This window comes from Pristis pectinata, chromosome 26 (assembly GCF_009764475.1).
Source record: "Pristis pectinata isolate sPriPec2 chromosome 26, sPriPec2.1.pri, whole genome shotgun sequence".
Lineage (NCBI taxonomy): Eukaryota > Metazoa > Chordata > Chondrichthyes > Rhinopristiformes > Pristidae > Pristis > Pristis pectinata.
This window is the reverse complement of record NC_067430.1, coordinates 18728923-18746067: the sequence shown is the minus strand read 5'-3', so window position 1 is coordinate 18746067 and position 17145 is coordinate 18728923. Positions and strand designations below refer to the sequence as shown.

The following is a 17145-nucleotide window of genomic DNA, read 5'->3' as shown; positions in this document are numbered from 1 at the left end:
CCACAAATTCTTCTTCTCAAATACCCTTGCCAGTTTGGCTCATTCAATCAATATGTAGATTAAAATCGCCCATGACCAGGCTGTCCCCTTCAAGAATGCCCTAGATATTTCCCCATAAATGCTCTGTCCTGGAGGTCACATTTTGGGGTCCTAGAGACCACTCCCACCTGACTTCGTTCCCCTGATTTCATCCCAAACCCATGCAATGTTACCTGCCTCTATGGCACCACTTAAGTTCCTATCTATTGCACCCTGATTTGATATTATTGAGAAGATTTTTCACATTACCTGCTATCTCAGATACAAAAATCTGTTTATTGTTTCCTCCGTTGCCTTTTTCGCCTCCATTATCAATGCCCCAGCCTCAGTCTTTAGCCTTTTTGATACTTGGAGAAGCTCCTACAATGTTTTTTTTGTACTTTTTGCCAGTTTATTTTAATAAACTAGCATCCTTTTTTGGTTTGCTTTGCTGTATCACCAAACCTGCAGCAAGAATGCATCTAACTCATGATAAACCAACACCGACTAAAATTCAACCAAACTTCATATCCCAGTGTGCCACAAGGAGCCAAACGACTTTTTCAATGAACTTCTAAAATGAGCTGAAGGAAATGAGCTGTCTGTTTCTTTCTCTTAATACCAGTGGTCTGGCTGCCTAGTGGATTTACAAATCCACTGAGGAGCAGCAACTTTCATTCCACTAAGTCTGCATTCACCTCTGTAACCTTTGGAAATGTTACTGCTCTTCATTCATCTTTTCTAGATGCTGAGAAACCCAGAACTTTTCCCATCTAAACCTTGTTTGGTCAAAACATCATCTTCCCTTCAGAGGACAATGGATTAATTCTCTGACACACAGAATAGACAGACACGATAAAGATGGCAAAACCAAAATTGTGGAAGGGAAGAGGAAATGTCAAATAAGTTGCCCTGAGTGAGTTTTGTATTATCAACTTACAAGGAAGGTGCAGACAGGATTACACAAGGGAACAGATTCCTTCTCCAAGTGACCACCAGGACAAGTTACACTGGAAATAATTCAGAGTTAAAGAGAAGCATAAGCAAGTAATACTTAAAGTTAAAAGGCACTTCAAAAGGGAATGGCAGAGGCAAATGATCATCTGTACAGATGGGAACAAGATCCTTCGAGTGATCACTGGAGTGAATTGCACTCAATGTTCAAGAAGAGATCATGCAAGTTCAAGTTACAGTTCAGTGGAAACTGTGTAGTCATTTGAGTACAGAGGTCACAATGGTACACAGCCTTTTGTAGTACTTTATATCAAAAAATACTTCACCACTATCATAACTATCGTATATTTCTTGTAATGTGTTGCATTATTTGCAGTACTTGTATTTATATTATTTTACTTGCATTATTTACTCAGTCTTAAACTTTTAAGTGGATTCTGGTTGTGTTGCTCTGTAGCCTTGGCTAGTTCCACCTGCCTGGAGCAACACAGACCAGCTTCTCAGAATAAGTGTAAGAGGCACCAATTGACTGATCTGGTGCCCAGGATGGAGTTGAATTAGGGAAAACAGGAGTTAAGTTAGACCAGCACTTGAGTGGAAAGTTAACATTCAAAAATGAATGAATATGTATCCCAAAGGAAAAGGATGAAGAATGGGTGGAAACTCCTATGGCTAAGAAAGATTGAAAATGGCTAAGACCTGTGTGCTTGTTAGCTTCTGGGCCAAGAACACAGCCGTTAGTGCAGGAACACTGGGGGGGGGGGGGGGGGGGGGGGGCTAGAAAAGAAAAGCTTCTGCAAAAGGATTAAAAGCTGCAGGAAATGGTCAAAGGTTGCAGGAAAAGGCTGCATTTCTAGAGAGATCGATGAAAGGGGAGAGGAGGAGAAAGGATCGACAATGGATGCTGTGCACACTCACTCGGAGATCCAGGTAGCTGATGTACAACATCAATGTAGTAAATTGTGGAGGAAGTGGATAGTAACGGGGAAGACACTAAAAAGGGGTGCACAGGTGGAAGAAAGGAAAACAAAGAATTTGTAGCTACTTAGAACCACAAGTTGAAACAAAGTGCTGGAAATCTCAACGGGTCAGAGCTGGATATGAGCCAAATAGCCGCCTTCTGTGTCATAGAGATTTCCCTGAATCAAAAGAATTGGTTGCAGAGATAGTGGATGCATTGTTTGCGATCTTCCAAAATTCCCTGTATTCTGGAAAGGTCCCAGTAAATGTAATTCCCCTATTCAAGAAAAACAGATAACAGAAAGCAGGAAACAGAAGCGGTGTTAGCTTAATATCTGTCATCGGGAAAATGCTAGAAGCCATTATTAAGGAAGTAATGGCAGAGCATTTTAAAAATCATAATACAATCAGACAGCAGAATCAATATGGTTTTATGAAACAAATCATATTTTACAATTGTATTAGAGTTCTTTGAGGACGTAACTAAATAGACATTTTATCAAAAACATTTAAAAAATTCATCATGAACTTTGGTTTCCCTTATCTACACTGCTAGATCTAACCTTCAAAAACTGATAGATTAGTCAAATAAAATTTCCATTCATAATTCTGAGTTGACTTTGCCCAGTCAGAGGCTGATTTGCTGCAGCATTACCAAGTCCTTGTGATATGAAAGCATTTTTCCTATCACTGTCTGGCTTATAGCTCACTGCTTCTTTCTTTCCTTCCTCTCTGGAATAACAAGATTAAAATTGTTACCTTCCAGTCTATGGTGATCTTCTAAACTGTGGAGGCTTCTGGAACATCAAAATTGATCTGCTCATCATCTTTTTAGCAGGCTTTTTAAACCCCTATCAGGTCAGAAAGGTTTCATTGCTTCACTACCAACCCTTTATTAATGGTCACTTCTTTGTTCCTCACTCCCAGACAGGGGACGTGGGGCCATAAAAATAGACACTTCTATAATCGTGACCATGGATTTCCAATTTGTTCTGCAAATATTGCCGGGTGTGATTTCTGTAGAACCACTTACCACCATGGGGCAGAATGAGGACCTACCTTTAACCATGTTGCTGTTTTTGGCTTTGTAGCCCAATCCTCAAAATAAAGAAATAAAGAATAATAAATGCTGGCTGTGTCTATGAAACCCACATTCCATAAAAATGAATAAAAAACATATTGCAAACCATGCAAAGGCAGGCCATGAAACAAGTTCCAAAGATCAAAGACCCTAGAGACCAGGCCTGGGTGTGCAGGGTTCCATTTTCTTTAATTATATACAGAGTAATACATAGAAAAATAATACAGAACTGCTGGTGTGGACAGGGGAAAATCAGTTACCATCTGACCCAAAACCAATGAAAATTATGCAACCTTTCCTCAGAATGACCCGGAATCCTCAGACTGAAGACAGGACCACCTGCTAGTGTAGTTTTGAGAGGGAGTATTTTAATGGATCTTAATAGGGCAAGACCCTTTCCACCTCACTTCCTGCCAGGAAAAGGCAGGAGGCTCACTTGAAAGAAACTGGAAAGGTACAGCTTCTTTCTGGAGAGAACTGGCAGTTTTCGAGAAAATGAAGCAGAATTTCACTCGTCATTCCTGAGCTACTCTGGGGCAGCCTATGGTTCAGACACAGCTCCCAATGTACAGTCAACAACCTGGGACTGGGTATCAGCTCTGGGGCAGGACGTGCACCAAATTAGTGGGAGAGAACTCCAGATAGGACATTAGAATAAAAAGAGCCAAGAAAGCACTTAAATTTTAAGAAAATGTTAAAAGTTACACAGATGAAACACGTGAATGAAAGCTGACCCTTGGGGCACCAAACAACCTGCTGGGAGAATGGGTCGAGCAGCATCTGTGGGAGGTAAGGAATTGTCGACGTTTCAGGTCCAAACCCTGCACCAGTCTTGATGCAGGGTTTTGACCCGAAACTTCAACAATTCTTTTCCACCCCATAGATGCTGTTCAACCTGTTGAGTTCTTCCAGCAGTGTGTGTTGCTCCAGATTCCAGCATCTGCAGTCTCTTGTGTCTCCAGCTACCCTTTGGGATTGAGCAGAGCCGTTAATCTGGCTGAAAGGTCAGTGAATGCAGCTACAGGTCATGGGTTGGAAGGTCAGTGAATGTGACTACAGGTCATGGGTTGGAAGGTCAGTGAATGTGAATACAGGTCATGGGTTGGAAGGTCAGTGAATGTGACTACAGGTCGTGGGTTGGAAGGTCAGTGAATGTGACTACAGGTCGTGGGTTGGAAGGTCAGTGAATGTGACTACAGGTCATGGGTTGGAAGGTCAGTGAATGTGACTACAGGTCGTGGGTTGGAAGGTCAGTGAATGTGACTACAGGTCATGGGTTGGAAGGTCAGTGAATGTGAATACAGGTCATGGGTTGGAAGGTCAGTGAATGTGACTACAGGTCGTGGGTTGGAAGGTCAGTGAATGTGACTACAGGTCGTGGGTTGGAAGGTCAGTGAATGTGACTACAGGTCATGGGTTGGAAGGTCAGTGAATGTGACTACAGGTCGTGGGTTGGAAGGTCAGTGAATGTGACTACAGGTCGTGGGTTGGAAGGTCAGTGAATGTGACTACAGGTCGTGGGTTGGAAGGTCAGTGAATGTGACTACAGGTCATGGGTTGGAAGGTCAGTGAATGTGACTACAGGTCGTGGGTTGGAAGGTCAGTGAATGTGACTACAGGTCATGGGTTGGAAGGTCAGTGAATGTGACTACACGTCATGGGTTGGAAGGTCAGTGAATGTGACTACAGGTCATGGGTTGGTAAATGAGCCATTTCAGTGCTGAGTCATCCTTCACGTGAAGATCACATGGTCGGGGCTCCCCATTAGGAAAACAGGAGCTACACGTTCGTCATTCATTCTTGGAAAACCATAAGATGGTAGCCTTGTGCTTGATAAATGCCCCATCTTTGAGGTTAGATGCAGAAACAAAAGAGAACATCAGCAATATTAAGTGTACATTGGGCATGTAACTTGTTCCCAATCCCAGGATGTCACTTTGACCCTCACTCTAGCAAACCTCGTGTCAGTCAGTGTGAGGCTTCGAGGGAGGAGGAGTGAGGAAACATGTTGTGCTGGCACTGGGAGACACACCTGTAGCCGCTCGTTTGTTCAGTTCAGGGTTCAGGAAGCAAGAACTCTTAGAGGAAGGGCACCGTGAGTCACTGGGTACCACCCTTTGACAAGGAGAGGCTGACTGACAGGAAAGGAGAAGATGGAGTCCCTCATTAAACGCACAGTCCTTCAAATCACAGTGAGCAGGCACGGGGTGGGGGGGGGGGTGAGATTTTAAAATATTTCAGGAGAGAAACTCGAGGAGCATGATTCTGAACCTTGGGGAGTTGGGGAAGAATTCTGACAGAGTGATGAATGACATGGCCAGCCCTCAGAGTGGGGCTTTTCCACGCTTTTTTGACTTGAGATAATTTGGATTAACATTGGGATTTCTAAAAAAAGAAACCCAAGGCAGCAGCTGTGTCAACCTTGGAACTTTCCCTAGAACTCCCCTTTCATATCTGAGAGTTTTCTATGGTGATCACAGGTTCCAGCCTCCCTGCCAGCTTTGACTGGTTACCTTGGCTGCACAGGGCTCCCTGGAGATGGTTTCCATAGTGACAATAATCAAGGAGCCCTGGGCTCCACAGTTCAGTAAAAGAAAAGCAAAAAGCCTCTTAAACCTGAAAGGGTCAGGTGGGTGGAGAGAGGCCTGGGGTCATGAACACAGACCGACCTCCACTTACAGAATCAGGATCAACGCCTGTGTCCACTGAGCAGGTAGCTCTCAGTATCTACCCTGTACACTGACAATGCACTTCCTGTAACAACAGTCACTGCTTTTTGTTTGGTAACTGGCTTTACCATCAACTAGCCATTGGCAGGGTTTACAGTGCGAGATCCCACACACACCTGGCCCTGGTCAGTGATAGTTCAGTAATGAAGGGTGAAGTGTAGGACAGAGCGTCTTGGTAGAAGAGGAAGTCGTGGTTTTAGGAAATCCAGTTATTGGGGACAAAGACAACCGGCACCTGGAATAACATCAGAGAAGTCTTCAAGGGAGGCTGCTGTAGACCCCACCTCTTCACTGATATGGAACAGCCTCTTGCCTCCAAGGTGGGAGCCCCAAGAACAGAACGAGCCCGAGTCACTTCCCCCTGGGCTGACTCTCTCTGCACTGACCAGACAATCACATGGATGGTATTGGGAAATGCAACTTCAACCTGACATGAAAAGTTAATGTAGCATGATTCTTAAAATGTCAGTATGGAATGTGACATTTCCTCATGCGTCACGTGTACCAAGGCATTCTTAAATTAGACAGCATTTCCCCTGTTAGTGCACGCACAGTCCTACAAACTCTTTATGGGCAGTACTAATAATACAAAACTTAAACCTTTGAGATGCTACCCCAAATGCTGGCACACACACAGCCAGTTTAGAGGTTAAAGGTAATGTTTACGGAAAGGAGTTAAATAAATAAATCCAACAGCTGCAAATACAGGCAGCCAATGAGAGACACGAAATCCTGCAAAGCAATCTCTGTTTTATGAAACATTCCTAGGGTTAGACACAGAGGCTGGATACAAAGCAAAACTCTCCTCAGATTGTCCCATCAAACACTCCTGGGACAAGTACAGCATGAGCCAGATACAGATTAAAGTTCCCTTTCATTGTCCAAAGTAATGATCAACAAAGAAATTCCAGCATTATTAAATACATCAAAATAGGCAAAGATTAAATTACTGGAATGTTCAGCCCTTCCCTCGGGGCCGGGTTCTTTGGATTGCGATGTACAAGGAGATGCTGCAGAGGGCTCAGTGAGGGTCTGTACAAAGTTGGAGTGAGCCAGAGGCACAACTCGTGTGGGGAGCCGCAGGAACACGCTGGCGATCGAGATCTGAGTTTGTACGGCCTCTAGTGGTGAGTTTGGGCACTGTGTGTGTAACTGGGCCGGGAGTGAGATCATTGGCCCCTGCTCCTGGCATCCGTCAATCCTGCCCATACACAAGAGCAGTGAGGAGAATTATAAAAGGGAGAGTCATTCTTCACCTTGTCCAGGAAGGCTCCAGGCCAGAGGTGCGAAGGTGCCACTCTCAGCTCTCACTTTCAACCAAAAGCACTGCGTACAAGAACAGTTATGGCAGGCACTCCTATCATGACCAGTGAGGTGCAGCCTGTTTGATCAGTCTCTCTACCTCAGCCTCAAATAGAAAAAGAGAGGAAGGGGCACTCAAATCCACACCTGCTGGTTTCATCAATGACCATTTCCATGTTGTGTCATTCAAACTTGAGGCAGGTTCTTGGACCTGGGGATCACCCCTTCCCTTCACTGACACTAAAGTGCAACAGATTGCTGCCAGGCTGCTGTTTGCACCAGGATCAGAGGCAGGCCCTACACCAGCTGCCTTTTGCTCACTCCAGGTTGGTGCACTGGAGCCTGCAGGTGTAGATCCACTGGAATCAGTGAGACGTGTGACTCAGGACAACCTACAGCTGCAGGCTCCAGAGGCACTAACGCAAATAGTTCGAGTGCTTCAAGCAAAGTGTGCAGTGGAAACCTGGAATTTATATGAAGAAAAGTGTGTGTGTGTGTGGCACTTGTGCACAAGTGTGTGACAGAGGCTTCTCAGATGTATCAGCCTGTTGCACAGCACAGACCACTCTCACTGTTGCTTACATCCTTCCTTCTTCTCCTTTGATTTCTGTCTCACCAACTTCTCTTCCTGCCGTCTGGTTGGTGGAACAAACGTGGGCTCGGAGGGCTCATCCAGGTAGTCGTAGAAACCATCTGGCGGCATAGCACGGGAGCGAGGCAATCCTGCGGCAGGAACAAGTGTACAAGTTACCGTTTAGCCAGCAGGCAGGATCAATATGGAGGATAATGGATGAGCTGGCAGTGAGATACAGGTTAGAGTTGGATTAAGGGGCAGGGATGATTGATACACACAGCTCTTGCCCTGTATGATGTTACCTGGTGGAATAGGACGGACCGACTCCGATGAACACTCGGCATTTTTGGTTTTAAAGGTCGGATCTAGCTCCTCTGCGATATTTCTTGGGAACAGATACCTGCAGCAAAATTTTTAAAAAGCATTAAAAAATGTACTTTGAGACGCTGATGAATACCTCAAAGCAGTAACTATGGAAACTATGACTGTACGAACCGCCCCCAGCACCAGCTATATTTAGACTGGCAGGTTTCTCATATAGTCTGTAGGTGGAACTATTTATTTCTTTCAACAATGATTACACCATTGTAGATAACTTGGAATACTCGTAGGGAGAGAGGCAGTCAGCGGCTTCAGGAGGAGAGTTTCGGGATGAAGTGGGGGGGATTCATGAAGTCCCCCTCAGTGTGACAGAGACTGAAGCTGCTGCTTGCCTCCCTTCCTGTGAACATGTACCTGGTCTGCTGCAGCTGTTCTGTGGGTGACGACCCTCTCTCTGGGCTCTTCCCACCACTTGGAGATGGGAATTCTTCCGAATTCAGCCATTCTTGGCGAGAGAAGCCCGTTTGACTCTAAAGGTAGAAGGTGATCCAGTCAAGACCAATTCACCCACACAGCGCGAGTTCAACCCTCATCCCCCAATCATTTCATTTGGTAAAGGAGCCGTACAAATGAAGGAAGCCTCTGGTTGAACACCCCCCACTCAGTATTGAGTTACGGAGAGTATCTGGAGTGAACCCCATCCCTGCCACTTGGTGAGTTCATTCACAGAGGAACCAAAGCGTCCAGACCACTCATCCCAGCTCTGGGCCCTTGGCCAAGCTGAGCTCATCTATCTCAAGCCAACAGCTGGAGCTTGTTGTCCAGGAACAATTAGGAAAGATGGTCAAAAAGGAAAAAGGTGGTAAGGTGGTGTTGCCACTAAAGGAGGAAATCAGAATAGTGAGAAATAACATTGCCTTGGAAAATCAAAACGTAGGATCAGTCTGGGTAGGGCCAAGAAGCAACACGGCCGAGAATTGTACTTCAGCCTTCAAACAGTAGTGGTAACATAGAGACAGCAGCAATCAGGAAATTAGGGACACGTACAGTGTGGACACCACAGTAACTGGTGAGTTTAACTCCAACAGTTCCACAATCCTTTCCAGTGTGAAGGACACAAAATAGAGCAACCCAACCATGGTTATCAAAATCCAGAGGTGTTGTAGAAAATCGTCAGAACAAGTTACAACTCTGAGGATTGGGAACAGTTTTGAATTCAGCAAAAATGAACCAAGAGATTGGTGAAGAGAGCAAAAATAGAGAAGGGTAAATTTGCAAGGAACATAAAAGTGGATGGTAAAAGCTTCTACAAGTATACAAAATGAAAACAATTAAAGAACAAATATACATCCATTACAGTCAGAAATGGGAAAATGGAGAACAAAGATATGGCAAAGCAATTAAACAAATACTTTGGTTCAGTCTTCAAGGAAGAGGACATTAATAACTTCTCAGACTGGGGGATCCAAGATTCTAATGAAAAGGAGGAATTATAGCAAAATAGAGCTAGTATACAACAGTGCTGCAGGAATTAATGGAACTGACAGCCATTAAATCCCAGGACCTGATAGTCTGCATCCCGGAGCCATGGAAGAGGGGGCCATTGTAATCTTCCAAAGTTCTATTAATTATGGAATGGTTTCTGCAGATTGGAGAGTGGCAAATATGATCCAAATATTTAAAGAGGATGGGAGAGTAAACAGGGAAGTATAGACCCAGTAGTGGGGGAAATGCTACAATCTATCATAGAGCATGTGATAACAGAGCACCTAGAAAATACCAAGAGAATTAAACAAAGTTAACTTGGATCTATGAAAGGGAGATGATGTTTGGTAAACCTACTGGAGTTTTTTTTTGAGGAAGTAACTGATAGAACAGATCAAGGAGAACCAGTGGATGTGGTGTGTTTGGATTTTCAGAAGGCCTCTAATAAAGTCCAGATAAGAGATTAGTGTATAAAAGGGATTGGAGGTAATATAGTGGCAGGGATTGGAAATTGGTTGGAAGACAAGAAACAGGAGTAAATGGGTATGTCTCAGTGTAGCAGGTAGCACAGAGATCAGTGTTAAGCCCCAGCTATTGACAACAAAGATCAGAGACTGAAAAATATTTCTAAATTTAATAATGACACAAACTGGGTGGAATTGTGATTTGATAGGAATATAGAAAGGGGTTCAGGGTGTTTTGATAAGTTGAGTGAATGGAAGAATAAATGCAGTATAACATGGTCAAATATAAGTTATCTATGTTGGTAGGAATAAACAAAGGCAGAGCATTAATTTAGTGACAATAGACCAGGAAATGTTGATGCTCAAAGGAATCTGTGTGTCCTTGTACACCAGCCACTGAAAGCAAACATGCAAATAGTATGTTGGCCTTCACTGCAAGAGGTTTGGAGTACTGGTGTAAAGGTGTTTTATTATAATTAGACAGGGTCTCAGTGAGACCACAGCTGGAGTACTGTGTGCAGGTTTGAGCTTTTCTATATACTTCCCATTGGAGGAGCTCAATGAAGTTTCACTGTACTGATTCCGGCATGGTGGGGTTGCCTGATGAGGAAAGATTGGATTGACCAGACCCGTACTTACTGGAGTTTAGAAGCATGAGAGTAGATCTTGTTAAAATGTATAAAATTTTGACAGGGCTCAACAGACTGGATGCAGGGAGGGTGTGCAGCCCAGTGGTACAGCTAGCAGTGCCTTCACCTTGCAGCACCAGAGACCCAGGTTCAATCCTGACTTTGGGTACTGTCTGTGTTGAGTTTGTGAGTTCTCTCTGAGACTACATGGGTTTTCTCCAGGTGCTCTGGTTTCCTTCCACATCGCAAAGACGGCGGGGTAAGTGAGTGGCAGAATCTCAGGGGTGGGGGGGGGGGTTGAGGGGAAGTTGATGAGAATGTGGGGAGAGTAAAAAGAATGGGATTCATACAAGTTTATTGTAAATGGTGGTTGATGGCTGGCATGGACTTGGTGGGCCGAAGGGCCTGTTCCCGTGCTGTGTTATAGTATGGTGTTTTTCCTGGTTGTGCGGTGTAGAATGTTTCTCCTGGCTGTGCGATATAGAAGTGGGGACTTGGTCTCAGGAAGTCAGGGGAGATGTTTCACTGAGATGAGGAGAAATTTCTCCACTCAGAGGGTGATGAACTTGTGGAATTCTCTTCCACAGAAGGTACTGGAGGCCAGGTTCATGAATACATTTAAGAGGCAGATAGATTTCTTGACACAAAAGGAGCCTAGGGATTTCTGGAGAGAGCAGGAATCTGGCAGAGACAGAGAATCAGTCATGGTTGTACTGAATGGCGAAGCAGGCTCAAACCCCTGCTCCGAATTTTCCAAGTTTCAATGTTCCTCCCGCTGGACTTGGCACACTCTTCCTTACCCGTCTCTCCCACCTCTCTGAGGAATTGTTGCTGTCTCCAGAACATGCTCTCCTGAGCCCCTTGGACTGCTTGTGGGCTTTCAGTTCCTGTCTCTGGATGTACCGAGCGATTTCCTGAGAGAAACAAATTTGGTCTTGGATAAGGCTGTTTTTGGCATCGAAATCAATGCAAAAGGAACAGCTGCTTGCAAGTTGGAGCGAGGGGGATCATTTGGTGGGGTGGGACAAGGTGGAAAATAGGGTTGTGGGGAGGAGGGATCCAGGAGTTCTTGTGTCTCGAGGGAGGCCTCCCATGCTACCCTAGAGTAAAGAGGCCTCAAACCACACAAAGTGACCAGTTCAGTGCACAGATGTTTAAATCTGTGGTTAGTGCTGACAGCTATTACATTTTCATGAGAGTGAAATGACTCGAGGGAATTTTTATATCCAGAGATGACACTTCAAACCACATCTTATTTGCAACTTCATGTGCTATTTGCTTCTTCTTTTATTGTGTGTAAAACAAAATGGAAACTCAAGATCAATCTAACTTCTGTGGGTAAGGTGTTAATGAGCGTGTTGATGTCATCGTGAGCAGCAGATATAGTGGGGACACGAGATTCTGCAGATACTGGGAATCTGGAGCAACACACATGAAATACTGGAGGAACTCAGCGGGTCAGGCAGCATCTATGGAGGGAAATAAACAGTCGACGTTTCGGGCCGAGACCCTTCATCGGGACTGGAAAGGAAAAGGGCAGAAGCCAGAATAGGAAGGTCGGGGGAAGGGGAGGAGCACAGGCTGGCAGGTGATAGGTGAGTCCAGCTTAGAGGGGGAAGGGAGGTGGGTGGGGGAGGGGGGAAGATGCAAGAAGCAGAGAGGCGATAGGTAGAAGAGGCAAAGGGCTGAAGGAGAAATCTGGTAGGAGAGGACAGTAGACCATGGAAAAAAGGGAAGGAGGTGGGGAGTAGATGGTGGGGGGGGGGGGGGGTTTGGAAGAGAAGGGGTGATGGAGCCACAGGAATGAGGGAAGACAAAGGGAGGGGGGAGGGGAAAGAGGGGGAGGGTTACTGGAAGTTAGAGAAATTGATGTTGTGGCCGTCCGGTTGAATATGAGGTGGTGTTCCTCCAACCTGCATCTGGCCTCAACGTGGCAGTCGACGAGGCCATGGATGGACAGGTCAGTATGGGTGTGGGATGTGGAATTGAAGTGGCTGGCCAACAGGAGATCCTGGCTGTTGCGGCGGATGGAGTGAAGGTGCTCGACGAAGCGGTCACCCAATCTGCGCCGGGTCTCACCGGATGCAATAAACGACACCCTCGGATTCACAGGTGAAGCGGTACCTCACCCTGAAGACTGTCTAGGGCCCTGAAGTGGTTGCAGGGATAAGTGCTGGGAGGGTCGTCAGTGGGGAGGGACAAGTGGACAAGGGAGTCGCGGAGAGAGCGACCCCTGCAGAAAGCAGGGGGGGTGTGAGGGGAAGATGTGCCTGGTGGTGGAATCTATTGGAGGTGGCAGAAGTTGCAGAGAATGATGTGTTGGATACAGAGGCTTGTGGGGTGGTAGGTGAGGACAAGGGGAACCCTGTCCCTGTTATGTTGGGGGGGGGGGAGGGGGCAAGGGCAGATGTGCGGGAAATGGAGGAGATGCGGGTGAGGGCGGCATTGATGGTGGAAGGGAAACCCCGACCACTGAAAAAGGAGGACATCTCGGATGTCCTGGAGTGGAAAGCCTTATCATGGGAACAGATGCCATGGAGGCAGAGGAACTGGGAGAAGGGGATGGCGTCCTTGAAAGTGACAGGGTGGGAAGAGGTGTCGTTAACGTAACTGTGGGAGTCGGTGGTTAATCTGTCTCTGGAGACAGAGACAGAGAGATCCAGAAAAGGGAGCAAGGTGTCGGAGGTGGACCAAGTGAATCTGAGGGCAGGGTGGAAGTTGGAGGCAAAGTTGATGACATTGACGAGCTCAGCACGGGTGCAGGAAGCAGCCCCAATGCAGTCATCAATGTAGCGGAGAAAGAGTTGGGGGCGTTAACGGTGTAGGCTTGGAACATGGACTGTTCCACGCAGCCGATGAAAAGGCAGGCAGAGCTGGGGCCCATGTGAGTGCCCACAGATACACCTTTAGTTTGGAGAACATGGGAGGGGGGGGGGGCCAAAAGAAAAGGGTGAGCACCAGTTCTGCCAGACAGAGCAGGGTGGCGGTGGAGGGGAACTGGTTGGGTCTGTTATCGAGAAAGAAACAGAGAGCCTTAAGGCCTTCCTGATGGGGGACAGAAGTGTACAAAGACTCGACGTCCATGGTGAAAATGAGGCGGTCAGAGCCGGGGAACTGAAAGTTGTTGAAGTGACAGAGGGCACGTGAAGTGTCATGGACATAGGTGGGAAGGGACTGGACTAAGGGGGACAAAATGGAATCAAGATACAAGGCAGGAACAGGCAGAAACAATGTGCCTACCCAGGCAGTTGGGTTTATGGACCTTAGGTAGGAGGTAGAAACGGGCAGTGTGGGGTAGGGGAACTATGAGGTTGGAGGCTGCAGAGGGGAGATCTCCAGAGGTGATGAGGTTGGTGATGGTGCAGGAGACAATGGCCTGATGCTCCTTGGTGGGGTCCAGGTTGAGGGATAAGCAAGAGGAGGTGTCCGAGAGTTGTCATCTGGCCTCGGCGATGTGAGGGTCAGTCCGCCAGACTACAACAGCACCCCGTCGTCTGCAGGTTTGATAGCAAGATTTGGATTAGTATGGAGAGAGTGGAAGGCAGTGCGTTCAGAGGGGGTGAGGCTGGAATAGGTAACGGGAGTGGTGAAGTTGAGACGGTTAACGTCCCGTCGGCAGTTGGAGGTGAAGAGATCCAGAGTGGGCAGAAGGCCAGGACGAGGGAGGGCTCAAGGTGGGAGAAGGGGTCATCAGTGGGAGTGGGGAATCCTTGCTGAAGAGGTAGGCCTGGAGACGGAGGCAACAGAAGAGCTCGGCACCATGGCGGGCGCGGAACGTTGTAGTGTGGGCGCAGGGCGACAAAGGTAACATGGTGGGGAACCTGTTAGGGGGAAACTGTGTCAGGAAGTGCCTGATCCAACTGTCCGATAGGCAGCAGTTGACAGAAAATGGGCATAGGTATTTCTAAAAGATATGAAAGTTGCTTGTTACGCATGATTTACTTACGAAGAATAGATGTGTTTTTTTTTAAAAACTAATTCCCAGGCAAACATACAAGAAAAACCCCTCCAGCCTTTTGCCACATCGAGCACAAACATCTCACCACTGATGAAGGAAGCCTGCCAGCCGTTTGGCTGGCAACACCACCTCTCAGACAAACGCGCTCAAAGTCCAGCTTGTTTACCTCCATACTGCTGATCAAGTGAAGGTTGATCAGGACCAAGGGAAACCTCCCCAGCTCTCCGCTAAAATCGTGTCGTGGGATCTTTCTGCCCACCTGTGGGAGCAGATGCGCCTCAACTTCTCTTCATTTCTAGCCAGTGTAGCATTCGCTGCAAGACCCTCTGGGGGAGCCCAGAGGATTGAAGTGGGCTGAGTCACTTCCTGGAACTGACTCAGTAATCATTGCCCATCTTCCGTGGCCAGGATGAGGGAATGAAAGTTTAATTTGCCACTAAAAATCTTAAACCAGCAGGGACTGTGACATTTTCTCGTGCATCACACATAAACCAGGATATTCTTAAATTAGGCAACTTTTCCCCTGCTGATGCGTGTTCATTCCAAAACCTTAAATCTTTGCGGTGCATCACCAACACTGGCACACACAACCAGTTTATAGTCTCGACCCAAAACGTAGGCCATCTCTCTGCCTCCACAGAGGCTGCCTGACCCGCTGAGTTCCTCTAGCAGCCTGTTTTTTGTTACTGTTTGAAGTTAATGTTTCTGCAAAGGATTTTGCAATAAATCCAGAAACTACAAATACAGGCAGCCAATGGAAGACTAGAAATCCTCCAAAGTGATCTCTGTGTTATGAAACCTGCACAGGGGAGGTACAGGGTTTGGATACATTATCCCATCAAACACTCCTGGGACAATTACAGCATGGGTTGGATACAGAGCAAAGCTCACTTTACAATGTCCCAGGTGATGACTAAGAATGGAATTCTCACAACAAAATATGTAGAAGTTACAGCAATGGCCCGCGTCCCTGCAGCCAGACCTGGATCTGTGACAGTGTTACTCACTGGGCAAAGGCTGGCACCTGCCATTGTGTCAAGGGCGAAGCCACGAGAGAGGGAACCATCAGCCCAAGTTGAATTCTCCCACTTTAAGTAATCCCCACCCCCCCCCCCCCACAACCCACCCCACCATGCTTCTTCCCTTTCCTAGCCTCTCTTTTTTTCCTTTCTCTCCTTCCCCTTGATCCATCCCCCATGGATCTGCTCTCCCCACCTCCCCCGTACCTGCCTATCACTATCTCTTACCTGCATCTACCTATCACCACCTTGTGCCCACCCCACCTCCCCTCTTTTGTCCATCTATCACTGCTTTACTTTTCCCTCCTAAATATTGGCCTTGCCCTTTTCATACCTTCAGTCCAGAAGAAGGGTCCTGACTGGAAACTATGACCGCCTGCTTTTCTCCACGGACGCTGCCTGGCCTGCTGAGTTCCTCCAGCATCATAGTGTTTTTCATCAGGGCAAGATACCGGCTCCTCAGCTGCAGTCCATACAGTGAGAATCGCTGCAGCTAATCCCAGATTCAGTGTTTGGGAGACCATTCAAAGCTGACCACTGTCCACACCTGCTTGGGTATGCCCCACCCACCAGGGCACACCGCACTCTCTCCTACTGGCACACCCCACCCAGGAACCCTGCTGGACATCGAACCTCACCAGCTGCCTCTGTGATGTGTCCAGGCCACTGCATGATCCAGAGTCAATGCTTGGACAGGTACATGGATGGGAAAGGTTTAGAAGGATATGGGCTAAACACTGGCAAATGGGACTAGTTTAGGTGAGTATCTTGGTTGGCATAGATCAGTTGGGCCTGTTGACTCTAACACAACTGAGGGACAGTACCTGGTGGAGGTTCTGTCTGAGAGTTCACCCCTCCTGTCCACAGCACACTGATTACATCGGGCAATGAGACTCAGGCTCAGTAACACCAGCCATACTCACCCTGACCGGGAGTGTGGAACGTCAGTACAGACCTGCTCCTGGGCAATATCTACCCACCTTGTGCAGCAAACCTGTACAAACAATACCTCCCACCACCCTGTGAGTGATGCCCCATCCTGCAAGATTTACCTCATCCTGTGCGACCTGTGCAGTGCGAAAGTCCTCTTCCTGATTCTTTTGGCTCCTTGATTTCTGTAAGAGATTTTTCTTGAACTTAAGCTTGAATTTACAAGTGAGATACAAACTATTGGCACTGAAAGCAAAGCATGATACTGTAACTAAGCCTCTCCCACTTTCCATGACTGACCAACTCAGGTCCCGAGCATCACTCTGAGGAAAAGCAACACTCCCTTTTTCTCCTCTACCTAATGTAGATCCACAGTAAAACCTCAACACAGGTCAGACCCCATCTGTGCTTCCTTTAAAGCATAAAAGCATTCGCAGAGAACAACTTCCCAAAGCGTATCAACATTGGAAAATTAGGAAAGGTGAGCAAATAATAGGATTTAAAGTGGTGGGGATGGGTTAAAGAATGAGGGAGAGAGTGGCACAGAAGTTCTGGGAGGGATTCCCAGAGCTGGAGCCCAGCCACAGCCTCGAGTTGTGAAGCAATTCACTGAGGGCCAGGAGGCCAGAACTGGAGTGTAGAGATTTCACAGGGTTGTTTGTCCACTCCTTGGGATTGGGGCCTTCCTAACAATGCCGCATCCATTGCCCATCCTTAGTAT

General features: G+C 46.9%; 1 protein-coding gene and 1 long non-coding RNA gene across 4 annotated transcripts in view; one reads left to right on the top strand and one right to left on the bottom strand.

The window, feature by feature from the left end:
- Positions 1–2383: 2383 nt before the first annotated feature.
- LOC127583521 (uncharacterized) lies at positions 2384–6328 on the top strand. Of its 3 annotated transcripts, XR_007958269.1 has the most exons (4): positions 2384–4297; positions 4368–4492; positions 4563–4647; positions 4683–6328. It is a non-coding gene; the product is annotated as an uncharacterized LOC127583521 (long non-coding RNA). The 3 variants fall into 3 exon arrangements; XR_007958267.1 differs by having other exon boundaries at positions 4563–6328; XR_007958268.1 differs by having other exon boundaries at positions 4333–4492; positions 4563–6328.
- Positions 6329–6477: 149 nt separating this feature from the next.
- Positions 6478–17145, bottom strand: part of ccdc187 (coiled-coil domain containing 187) — a 43574-nt gene continuing 32906 nt past the window's right edge. Inside the window, exons 8-12 of the mRNA XM_052039597.1 lie at positions 16547–16609; positions 11318–11431; positions 8354–8469; positions 7921–8018; positions 6478–7767 (exon numbers count right to left, since the gene is read on the bottom strand). Of these exons, the coding sequence (XP_051895557.1) occupies positions 7613–7767; positions 7921–8018; positions 8354–8469; positions 11318–11431; positions 16547–16609 (546 nt within the window). The 3' untranslated portion in view covers positions 6478–7612. The remainder of the gene's footprint in view (positions 7768–7920; positions 8019–8353; positions 8470–11317; positions 11432–16546; positions 16610–17145) is intronic.